The sequence below is a fragment of the Eurosta solidaginis genome, chromosome 4 (assembly GCF_040869045.1).
Source record: "Eurosta solidaginis isolate ZX-2024a chromosome 4, ASM4086904v1, whole genome shotgun sequence".
NCBI classification, from domain to species: Eukaryota; Metazoa; Arthropoda; class Insecta; order Diptera; family Tephritidae; genus Eurosta; species Eurosta solidaginis.
The window spans coordinates 244,234,606-244,247,205 of record NC_090322.1 but is presented as its reverse complement, the minus strand read 5'-3'; the positions used below and the strand labels follow the sequence as shown (position 1 = coordinate 244,247,205).

At 36.8% G+C, this 12,600-nt stretch overlaps 1 protein-coding gene across 3 annotated transcripts in view; it reads right to left on the bottom strand.

Annotated features, from left to right (window-relative positions):
- Window positions 1–12,600, bottom strand: part of Adar (Adenosine deaminase acting on RNA) — a 276,010-nt gene that overhangs the window by 29,208 nt on the left and 234,202 nt on the right. For all 3 annotated transcript variants that reach the window (XM_067785366.1, XM_067785365.1, XM_067785364.1), the window contains one exon: window positions 4,755–4,923. In XM_067785366.1, the coding sequence (XP_067641467.1) occupies window positions 4,755–4,923 (169 nt within the window). The remainder of the gene's footprint in view (window positions 1–4,754; window positions 4,924–12,600) is intronic.

The window sequence follows — 12,600 nt, the reverse complement described above, 5'->3', positions numbered from 1 at the left end:
TCTAGTAACCATAGGCGCCACCGTGAAGCACCATCTAAGTCGCCCTCAACAGTTAAATCTATCATGTTGTTGTTGTTGTAGCAGTGCTTAAATATTTTATCTACTCTTACGGTGAATATATGTCAGCTGACAACACTCTTCGCGATGTTGTTAAGAATTAGCGACATATCTGTGAATTACAAGGAGTATACTCTGTTTTAGGTTCCCTGAAGAAGATACTAAAGGCAGAAAAACGCGTAGGAGAACAAAAAATTTCGGTGTTTTTGCTTAACTACATGGGAACACGAGAACAAACATTTCTTTCTAGTGCCTGCCTAAAAGAACGACGCAACAACTATTATCCCCTTAGAATTCAAGTACCTTGCCTAAACCAAATTACCTTCGAAAAGGAATGTTGAGAAGGGAGTGCAAACAAAGTGTTTCCCAGCGTATTGCGCATGTTATCTTTGGCTAGGAAAATAACGAGTAACTTTCTCAAATTATTTAAATAATAAGTAAGAGTAGGTTTTTACAGGAGTCCGCACTAGAGACAGTTCTTATATATCGCTGCACCGACATGGCATTCAGAATTAGCAGAATAAGGCCAGTTCAGGCTTCTGTTTTCTCCATTATAGTGTCCCAGTCAGGTACTTAAAAGCGGTAAACTAAAGTTTCAAAACTCGTCATTTGCTGATTAATAGAACTCTAAGGGCACTGCAATACGAGGAACCAAGATAGATGCACTGTCTAATGATTTTTGTAGAACCATATGAAAATAAGGCTGGGAAAATATCTAGTTTTAAGCTGGTGCCCTTCTAGTGCATTCTGCACCATTACTAGTTCACCTTTAATCTCTTTTACATACTTTCAACTGGGAAAAATTTAACATGGCGATGTCCGAGGCGGTGGGAATTATTCGGCCCCATAATCTATTCTATAGTTCCGAACTAGTGAAAATGTAGCGACTATCGAATTACTACTTATTTGGTACTTTGGGTCTAGTTCTGAGGTAGAAATTTTGTAGCATTACCCTGTACCCTGTTGTACTAAATGCTAAAATGACCTTTCTACGTTGTGTAAGTTCTTTTGTTCAATATCTTACTACTTTAATTGTCGGCCTCTTATAGAAGATCTACCAGATGGGGATTCTATAACTCAACAGAATGGATTAGAGCTAAAATCCTATGTTAATAGAATCTAGCATCGCGTTAAGCCAGATTTATATCTGACTAAAGACTATCTCTTCTGTATCATCCTCGAATATCTGGTGCCAGGAACGGAAAATTCTGCATTCCGAGCTATCAGTGGTGACTGCAGTTACACTAAAATGGCGAGAGCTCTGAATTGCCAACGACCTGCTCCAGGGCGTAGTGTGGATAATGCCTATTGAATGATTTGCAGCCTGGAAAGGTGTTTGGTAATTTTTGAACGGTACCTTTCCGACACCAAGCCGCCACGGAAAGCAACGGTGGGCTTACACAGCAAGTGGCGGACGGCTCTTCTAGGCCGTTGGCAATAAGGGCTGAGCTCCCTTTTCGAACCGATTTACGTATGAACAAAAAAAAAAATCATTTATTCATAAATAAGCAATAGCTAAAAAAGGAGGTAGAATAGTGTCGCTAGGCATGGGAAATCATCATGTCCAAAAAGATGAGATGCAGCCCAATTCTAAACAAAAATTCCTTGCGAATTTATTCCCTTCTCCCATTCCTCGTATTCTAAACAAAAATTCCTTGTGAGTTTTTTCACCACTCCCTTTCCTCTTATTCTGAACAATGTTCGAAAAAGCGGAACCGGTTATGGAAGAAAAGTAGGTATTATGAATGTGAGTGAGAGGAAGATTTCTCTGCCATTTCTTAGGAGTTTTTTCACTTGTCTTTTAAGAAAAAACAACTATTTGTACAAACTTGTGCTAAAATATGTACATTCTACCACAATATTCTTTCTTTTAAGTCGAAAAGTATATCATAAGCAACGTAAGAACTCTTGGTATATTTGATGCAGCCATCCAGAAAATGCGCAAGGATTTTTTAAGAAGGCTTAAATAGATTTTGGCGGCCACCGTGGTATGATGGTAGCGTGCTCCGCCTATCACACCGTATGCCCTGGGTTCACACCCCGGGCAAAGCAACATCAACATTTTAGAAATAAGGTTTTTCAATTAGAAGAAAATTTTTCTAAGCGGGGTCGCCCCTCGGCAGTGTTTGGCAAGCGCTTCGGGTGTATTTCTGCCATGAAAATCTCTCAGTGAAAACTCATCTGCCTTGCAGATGCCGTTCGGAGCCGATATAAAACATGTAGGTCCCGTCCGGCCAATTTGTAGGGAAAATCAAGAGGAGCACGACGCAAATTGGAAGAGAAGCTCGGCCTTAGATCTCTTCGGAGGTTATCGCGCCTTACATTTATATTTTATTTTAAATAGATTTTGGCACATGACGAAACACGAATTCAACTCGACTTCGCCGCCAGAAAATTGCTTTGCTGAATAGAAGCACGCAACTCCGGCGGATTTGTGTTATCCCACCGTCTTCTTCTTCTTATGCTCCTCTATTGATGTTGCTGTGGCACCAATTCATTACTCATTTCAGTGAATACCACATGAAATGCAAGACTGTCTATTGCTTATATTTTATTTCTCAATTTTAAACAAATTCGCAACAATAACTGAACTTTGAATTTTTTAAAACAAAACAGCTGACTTCGAAAATTCGAAATTCCAATTCCCCAATTAATGTTCTCCCTAGGCGAAAGGAATTGAAGGAATTTTTCCGCGGGAATAAAAAAATCCGCGAGAACAAGATTCCGAGGGAATATTTAGAATTGGGCTGATTAACTTGGAAAGCGCTGAGAGCTTTGCATCTTTAAGCTCGGTTAAGGAGCGGGAACTAGGACTTGCCAACATTTTTTTTTACCTTCTGAAATCATACATACCAAAAATTGTCTCCCCTTTGCGATAGAAAAAATAAGTGCGCTGTCTGCCAGTCATTATTTCAACCAGAGGCTGGTAAAAACACCCTTAGTTAATCTTAATATGTGAAAGTGAATTTATATAAACTAAGAAGATTCACAAATTAACAAATAAACTTTGCTCAGTGGAACATTGAGCGCTCTTGATAGCTTAAAGTAAACTAAAGTTTTGTTTTCATATTTTATTCTTGCACTCGTTTCGTTCTCCAGCTCGATCACAACATTGTAAGCTTCTAAACAAAAATTAATAAGAATCGCGGATATTTGTATGCAACGTAAGCGGATTCCACTTTTTTGTATACAAGTAAATAAACAAATTTTTGTTTGAAGATGAAGTAATGTGGGCCGCTGTTTTTAGCATCATTCATAGCTTCAAGAGTTTATTGCTTTATAAAAAAGCTTTCTGAAGTTTACGGAAGTAATTTATATAAACAATCACATATTTACAGTATACCATTTATTTACATAGTATATAAATATCAGATCGAGTTGATCGTATTTCAAATGGAGCCTGCTCTTGCGTTGGAGTGTTATTGTTAAGGGTATTCGCTATGTTAAACAAAAATATGCTATCAAATTGACAAAAGTTACCAGTGTAATTAAAGTTGCCTTGTAAACATAATGTTTGCCTTCTGAAACAGAAGGCTTTGTTAAAACTGCGAAAAAGGATTGGAATCACAAATGCGTTCATTTTACTTCTCTATCACGGCGAAAATATATAATTAAGGTTGGGTGGCAAGCATTCTCCAATATAATTTATTGTCTTTAAAACAAAATTAAACAGGTGGCAACACCGTACACATCCTAACAACACCTACAGCAGCGAACAGAGAAATAGCAGTGGCAATTTTTATAAAATTTCGTCAGTTAAGTCCCCTTTTTCATTTCACGAATCTCAAAAATATTTTCGAAAAAAGTTTGAAAATCCGAGAAAATTTTACGAAATTTTTTTTGCATTTCACAGAATTTTTTCAGTACGCAATTTATAGTACAATCAATTTTGGTTTGACGCAGTGATCTCGCAAAATTCGCATTGATTTTTGACAATTTCTTACCATCCGGAATTCGATTTTTCATCATAAAAAGTGTGAAACATTAATTAATAAAATTTAAAATAAAAAAATAATTAAAAACAATTTGAGAAGTCCAAATTAACAAATCAAAATTTTCATAAAATGTTTCCAAATTTTGGAACATTTTCGACAACAAAAAAAGATTGCACTGCTATTTATCTTTTACCTATGTCTTTACAAAACTTCATCCAAATCGTTTTCGAGATAGTAGCGATTATACCAGCTATAATGTCAGGTGGCAACCCTAGTTAGAAATACTGTTATTGAAATGCGACGAAAAATACGTTTCTTTTGACAGCTTTCTTTGATACACCAAAATACTTTAAAATGTCTACTTGAGAGACGGACACCTCACTTTTTAGGAAACGGCGCCCGAGTAGAGATCTTAAAGGCGCCCGCACACGGCCATGAAATGCATCGAATTCGATCCTCTTTGAATTCCTAATTTTTGCAACTTTCTTGTTTCTACCTCCCTCGAGTTATTAAAATTATATACATACATATGTATATCAAAACATAATAAATAAATAAGAAATAATAATAAAATTACAACAAATAAAATAAAATATTACAAATAATAAGAAAACCAAAACAAATACTTGCTTGCCATGCTTAATTCACAATCGGTTACCCTCATGAAGGGTGTCAGTTTTTTAACAAATTTCGCATGCCTGAACAGTGCGTCTAAAAACGAGACTAATTCTGTTGAATTTAGGTTTTCAGAGTTCTTAATACCGTTTTCCAAATGTTCATCGCTAGTAAAATCAAGATTACAAGCCGGCTTCAATGGTGTGAGTACGGCGCCATCTTTAAATTGTATGAAACTGCGTAATGCCGTGGCGGCTGCTTCGATGCGTGCGATCTTCTTGCTGCGTCCTTGACCCATATACTTTTGGCCATCAACCTAAAAGAGAGGATAAGAGATGAACAAGATTAGAATTTTCAAAATAAAGACACTTGTTTTTATTACAGGGCTCAGAAGTGTTAATATTAGTGTTTAAATCTTACATATCAGCTGTCGAGTAGAATATCACCACACAAAGTCAAATATATGTATCTCGGTAGCCGTTTCATAAACGCTCTATCTCACTTTTTAATAACGCCCTATTTCAAAATTTGTTTCAAAAACGTTCCATTTCAGAATTCGGCTGAGATAGGCCGTTCTTTTGAGGCAAGGCAATTTTGACCAATCTCTGAAACAGGAGTATCTCTTAGTCATGCGATGATATGGGAAAGTCACTAAATAGATTATTCCAATGGAGACCTTATGTAAACAAATGCAATTTCGAAAGCACGTACCAACATTTGTTATTGGTCTATATCTCGAAACTCTGTGAGTATAATTTATTAATAGGCGTGACTATGATGCCCTTACGCTACAAAGCCGTTTATAGGTACAAATTAAAAGAACTGGTAGCCGATATTGTTTTTAAGCGTGAATGCCTTGTACCTGACGACAATTCGTATATAGGAACAATGCCGCTAGGTGCAGCCGGATTCCGATATGAATTTTTGAAATTCGTGTAGAATCTGCTATAAGTAGTGCAAATTGGGAATAAATATTTCGGTCGGATGGTTAAAAAAAATTTTAAGTGCCGAATGCGGGAACGAAAAGGTGATCTTTATGGCGCCCGAGCAGCAGCTTGAGCCCTAGAATGTGAAGTGCAGCGACCTTGATTTTTTTGAATTTTCATCGGTATGCTCGATATGCATATAATAATGAACTTGAGACTTTAATGGTGCACGAGCAGGGACTTGCATGTTTGAATGCATCGATTTTGATCATTATCGTATCATTACTTTTTACATCCTTGTTAATGATTGCTAACTTTATTTTGCAAAACCAATTTTTTCTCTCAAGACCAAGCTTAGACCGAATGTATAACTACTATTAGTATAGATTGGAAATAAAGAATTTAAGGTAGCAATTGGTGTTCCTCAATGCGTGCGTCTCATAAAATTTTTTGGCGTCGAAACAAGTGAGCGAACAGGGTTGCTTTATGGCACCCGAGTAGGACCGGAATACCAGAACGACCAGATTTTGATATTTTTTTTATACCGATATCATTGTTAATGATTGCTAATTTAATTCGCAACAACAATTTTTTGTCAATCTTCTGCAAGCAATATGAATTGTAGATAAACAGATAATCAAAAAAAAAATAAAAATCATTAGGGCAGTTCATAATAGTGTCGTATTCGTTGTAAAGTCCTCAATTTAAGGTTGCTTCCATGGTCTCCTATATAAAATTTGATTAAAACAGAGCATATACGACGAAACGTGTATGGGAAAAAACTAGGAACTAGCAAGAACCTGAAAGCTGTAATGTGGATTGCATCGAATTTGAAATTTTTTTATCACTAATGTTTTGCTCTATGCCAAAGAAAAAAACATTTAGGTGATAAACAAATTTTTCAATCCGCCTTTATATAAAAATATAATCAAGACTGTCCATTTGATCTAGAAAAATTATCTGCAGATTCTTATTAAGTTTTATATTTTTCTTAAGCCATTTATGGCGCCCGAGCAGGAATCTGAACCCCCAAATTTGGTAAGCACCGGCTTTGAAGAATATGTTAAATTTGATTTATAAAACTACCTTTATATAAAAAGATCAAACATCAACACGGATGACTTGTATCATTAATCAAAACTAATCAATACTATGAAGAAAAATTAGCCTTTTGTTATCTTTTTTTAATTTTGCACCCTTTCAATCAATTTTTTCACTACAAATTATCACATTATAATGTCTATATTCGATAAGCTGAGTATAACATTTCTTAACTACTTGAGAACTTTATCCCAGGCAATGAGCCATCTTGTATCTCGCACAGTTTTGAACTTCCTCAACATCATCATTAATATTCATTAAATGCAATTAAGATTTCCTTTGACGCTGCAACAGTGGCATTACTTTTTTTAAACCCTACAACAAAAAAATTTATGAATGAACAAGTTCTTTGCTCCTGCATGACAGCCACAGCAACAAGATTCGCACACTGTAATTACCAGTCATGCTAAGTTAATCCTGCAAAAAAAAGGATGTGTTCCATACATGTTCGCTGCCATTCGCCCCACAATGAGTTAGTTTGGGTTCTTTTTTTTTAAATAGTAGGGTAGGAAGTATCTATTACATTTTCAAGCATACTTTTTGCGCTCATCGTTTTTGCAATACTTAAACTGAATTTTCCAAAGGCGAAAAGTAGAGATAAAAAAGCTTGGAAAAATGGAAACCAAATATGCTTAACGACAAAAACATAAATATTCATATATAGTTTGCTTAGTAGAAAAAGAACTCGAAAGCGAACGGTGAAAGCGAAAAGAACAAGAAGGAAAATAGAGCGACATCATTATAATTCGATTTTCGACTCAACATGCAAACAAACAAACAATATTATCCGATTTACAATATTTTTACCAACTCAAACATAAAGTTCATTGGTTGGTGTCAATGTTGCGTTATTAATGCTTTTTATACTCATTTGAGCAGAGCTCACAGAGTATATTAAGTTTGATTGGATAACGGTTGGTTGTACATATATAAAGGAATCGAGATAGATATAGACTTCCATATATCAAAATAATCAGGATCGAAAAAAAATTTGATTGAGCCATGTCCGTCCGTCCGTCCGCCCGTTAACACGATAACTTGAGTAAATTTTGAGGTATCTTGATGAAATTTGGTATGTAGGTTCCTGAGCACTCATCTCAGATCGCTATTTAAAATGAACGATATCGGACTATAACCACGCCCACTTTTTCGATATCGAAAATTTCGAAAAACCGAAAAAGTGCGATAATTCATTACAAAAGACGGATAAAGCGACGAAACTTGGTAGATGAGTTGAACTTATGACGCAAAATAGAAAATTAGTAAAATTTTGGACAATGGGCGTGGCACCGTCCACTTTTAAAAGAAGGTAATTTAAAAATTTTGCAAGCTGTAATTTGGCAGTCGTTGAAGATATCATGATGAAATTTGGCAGGAACGTTACTCTTATTACTATATGTACGCTTAATAAAAATTAGCAAAATCGGAGAAGGACCACGCCCACTTTTAAAAAAAAATTTTTTTTAAAGTAAAATTTTAACAAAAAATTTAATATCTTTTCAGCATATAAGTAAATTATGTCAAGATTCAACTCCAGTAATGATATGGTGCAACAAAATACAAAAATAAAATAAAATTTCAAAATGGGCGTGGCTCCGCCCTTTTTCATTTAATTTGTCTAGGATACTTTTAACGCCATAAGTCGAACAAAAATTAACCAATCCTTTTGAAATTTGGTAGGGGCATAGATTTTATGACGCTAACTGTTTACTGTGAAAATGGGCGAAATCGGTTGATGCCATGCCCAGTTTTTATACACAGTCGTCCGTCTGTCCTTCCGCATGGCCGTTAACACGATAACTTGAGCAAAAATCGACATATCTTTAATGAACTTAGTTCACGTGCTTACTTGAACTCACTTTATCTTGGTATAAAAAATTAACGAAATCCGACTATGACCACGCCCACTTTTGCGATATCGAAAATTACGAAAAATGAAAAATATACCATAATTCTATACCAAATACGAAAAAAGGGATGAAACATGGTAAGGTAATTGGATTGTTTTATTGACGCGAAATATAACTTTAGAAAAAACTGTATAAAATGGTTGTGACACCTACCATATTAAGTAGAAGAAAATGAAAAAGTTCTGCAGGGCGAAATAAAAAACCCTTAAAATCTTGGCAGGTATTACATATATAAATAAATTAGCGGCATCCAACAGATGATGTTCTGGGTCACCCTGGTCCACATCTGGACATCTGGTCGATATCTGGAAAACGCCTTCACATATACAACTACCACCACTCCGTTTTAAAACTCTCATTAATACCTTTAATTTGATACCCATATCGTACAAACTCATTCTAGAGTCACCCCTGGTCCACCTTTATGGCGATATCTCGAAACGGCGTCCACCTATGGAACTAAGGATTACTCCCTTTTAAAATACTCATTAACACCTTTCATTTGATACCCATATCGTACAAACGCATTCTATAGTCGCACCTGGTCCATCTTTATGGCGATATCTCGAAAAGGCGTCCACCTATAGAACTAAGGCCCACTCCTTCTTAAAATACTCATTAACTCCTTTCGTTTGATACCCATATTGCACAAACGAATTCTAGAGTCACCCCTGGTCCACCTTTATGGCGATATCTCGAAAAGGCGTCCACCTATAGAACTAAGGCCCACTCCTTCTTAAAATACTCATTAACTCCTTTCGTTTGATACCCATATTGCACAAACGAATTCTAGAGTCACCCCTGGTCCACCTTTATGGCGATATCTCGAAAAGGGATCCACCTATAGAACTAAGCCCCACGCCCTTTTAAAATAATCATTAACACATTTCATTTGATACCCATATCATACAAACAAATTCTAAAGTCACCCCTGGTCCACCTTTATGGCGATATCTCGAAAAGGCGAACACCTATAAAACGAAGGCCCACTCCCTTTTAAAAATACTCATTAACACCTTTCATTTGATACCCATATTGCACAAACGTATTCTAGAGTCACCCCTGGTCCACTTTTATTGCGATACCTCGAAAATGCGTCCACCTATAGAACTAAGGCCCACTCCCTCTTAAAATACTCATTAACTCCTTTCGTTTGATACCCATATTGCACAAACGAATTCTAGAGTCACCCCTGGCCCACCTTTATGGCTATATCCCTAAATGGCGTCCACCTATAGAACTATGGCCCGCTCCCTCATAAAATACTCTTTAATGCCTTTCATTTGATACACATGTCATACAAACACATTCCAGGGTTTCCCTCGGTTCATTTTCCTACATGGTTATTTTCCCTTATGTTGTCACCATAGCTCTCAACAGAGTATGTAATGTTCGGTTACACCCGAACTTAACCTTCCTTACTTGTTTGTGGTTGATTTTGTTGGTTGTTGGTGCTTTATGTGGGTGGTGTTGCTCATGTCGCCATTATTTCGCCCTTCTCAAAATACTATGGAGTTGGCTATCAGTCAGTTAGTGGGTGTAAGGAGGCGGTGGGTGAAGGGCTGTTGATACTTGGGTTTATTTCAAAACTCTTAATGTTGTTACTTGGTGCATTGCACACACATAGAATGACAAAAATTTACAGCGGAGACAGATGTTTGACATGAAAAAGTCAAGAAACGCTGACTTTGCTCCCAACTAAAACGAATGTGCAGTAAAAAAAAAAAAGAAGAAAAATACTACTTTGCAATTCTCTTAAAAAAAATCGCTTTTCTTATAATGAACTCTCACGCTAGAACTTTTGTATATTAAGGACTTTCAATTGGAACTTTATACTTAACTGCGTGAGATATATTTTCTGCAGAATAAAAATAGAAGGGGCGTTCCATGAGAAAATGAATGAAACAATTTTTCTACTTATTTTTTTTTTTTTTTTTTAATTTTACGGTATGCAGTTTTGTAACTAAGCCAATCAGTTTTAGTAAAAAACACACAAGTTATAAGTCTCTCAAAATACGTATTGATTTTTGAAACTTTTACGAAATTTTTTCTTCCCTTCCGCATAAAAACATAATTATGCGCTCTTTGTGTGGAACATATCCAAATACCAGTTTGTAAAACAAAGATATTTGCATATGAAATAAACAGCTTCTACGTAAAAAGCAAAAATTGTAGAGAAAACTGTTATTTTAAAGCAATATAAAAAGCTCAAAAAATAACTTGTTATTTTCCGCGCCAAAAAAAAAACTGAAAGTATAACTTTTATTCTGAGCGAAGTAAAAAAACTCAAAACCATTTCCGAGCGAAATAAGAAACTCAGAAAAAAACTGTTATTTTCCGAGCGGGATAAAAAACCAATTTCCGAGAGATGCATTTAGAAAATATCTGAGAGGCCGTTCTCCAACCGAATTTTGAGACAAAGGTTAGGTTAGGTTGAACTGGCTGGTCCATGAGGACCTCACATACACTGATTGAGTCCGTAGTGTTACCAGAAGTTTGTTTTAACGACCAAACTGAAAAACCCTATCAAAAACCAGGACCTATGTTATAAAATAACTCCGTCCTCTTGGCAAATTCTAGAAGCTTCCTAGGACTTCAGCCACTTGCTTCTTCTAGATCTGACAGCTGTATCACTCCTAATAGCTGGAGTCTTAGCCTGGCAAGTGCAGGGCACGAGCACAGAACGTGCTCGATCGTTTCCTCCTCCAACCCGCACTTCCTACATCTGCTATTACTGACCAAGCCTGATTTAAAGGCATGTGACGCCAGAAGGCAGTGTCCAGTTAGAATACCCGTCATGAGTCTACAGTCCTCTCTTTTTAATGATAGAAGCAACTTTGTTAGTCTAAGGTTGTAAGACCTACACATAATCTTCGACACTTTACAGCCCCGCGCATGAACCCACGCCTTTCCCACTTGGTCGATCATGTGCACCTCTCGCCTTCGCTTAATCTCGCCCAGTCTAATTGGGACGTCTACGGAGCAAGCTTCAAGGGAAGCACTCTTTTTAGCTAGTTCGTCCGCTTATTCATTCCCATTATTTCCATATGACCTGGGACCCAATATAGATGTATGCTTCTCCCTGTCCCGATTCTCTCCAGAGACTGCTTACACTCTAACACGCATTTAGATGCTGCGCCATGCGAGATTATTGCCTTAATTGCTGCTTTACTGTCAATATAAAAATTAACACGGTTGCAGCTTAAGCTATTCTCTTCCAGGATTTCTACTGCTTTGGTTACGGCTAATATTTCCGCTTGGAAAACGCTACAGTAATCCGGCAGCCCGTAGGATCTCAGACCCTACTCCTTCCACTACTTTGGAACCATCTGTGTACACATGTATCGCGTCGTCTGCCATTTGCGCACCCTTGCGCCAACCGTCCACCTCTATTGTGGCCTTAAGATCTCCCTCGAAGCGCAGAAAGGGAATCAGGTAGTCTGTTCGTCTTGTGATTGATGACGCTATACTACTATTGCCATATGGTCGGTGCTCAAGCTGCCCCGAGGCAACGAGCCTGGTTGCGGTTGTTAATGCTATGTTCTTTGCTACCAGGTTTACAGGTGGAATGTGCAGAATGTTTTCAGGGCTCCTTTGAGATAAAGAATTTTTGAAAAAATAATCTGAGAAAGGGGTTTTTAAAACAAATATTGACCTAACATTCGAGTCTCCTTAAATGAATTCTGAAACAATTTGAGCTACACCAATGAAGTTTTTTAAAAGGCCAATAGAGCTTTAGATTTTAAAAATGTTTGAAACGTGATCACCAGCCTGAATACCAACACAATTTCGGGGCTATTTCCGGATAATTTCACATATGTCTGCGTAAATTGGGACTATTTTAAGAAGGATTTCGGGACTAACTCCGAAAGATTTCGGTATCAGCTTCTAATCATTTAGGAATTGTTTTTGGAATCTTTTCGGGATGATTTATTAGTTTAGTTTTTTATTTTGATCCCTAGAATACGATTTTCACAGAGCAATGAGCGACTTTTAAATCGACCCGCCCTAATATCCAATCAGTTCGGGACGATTCCGGGAATTTTTCCGTGGATT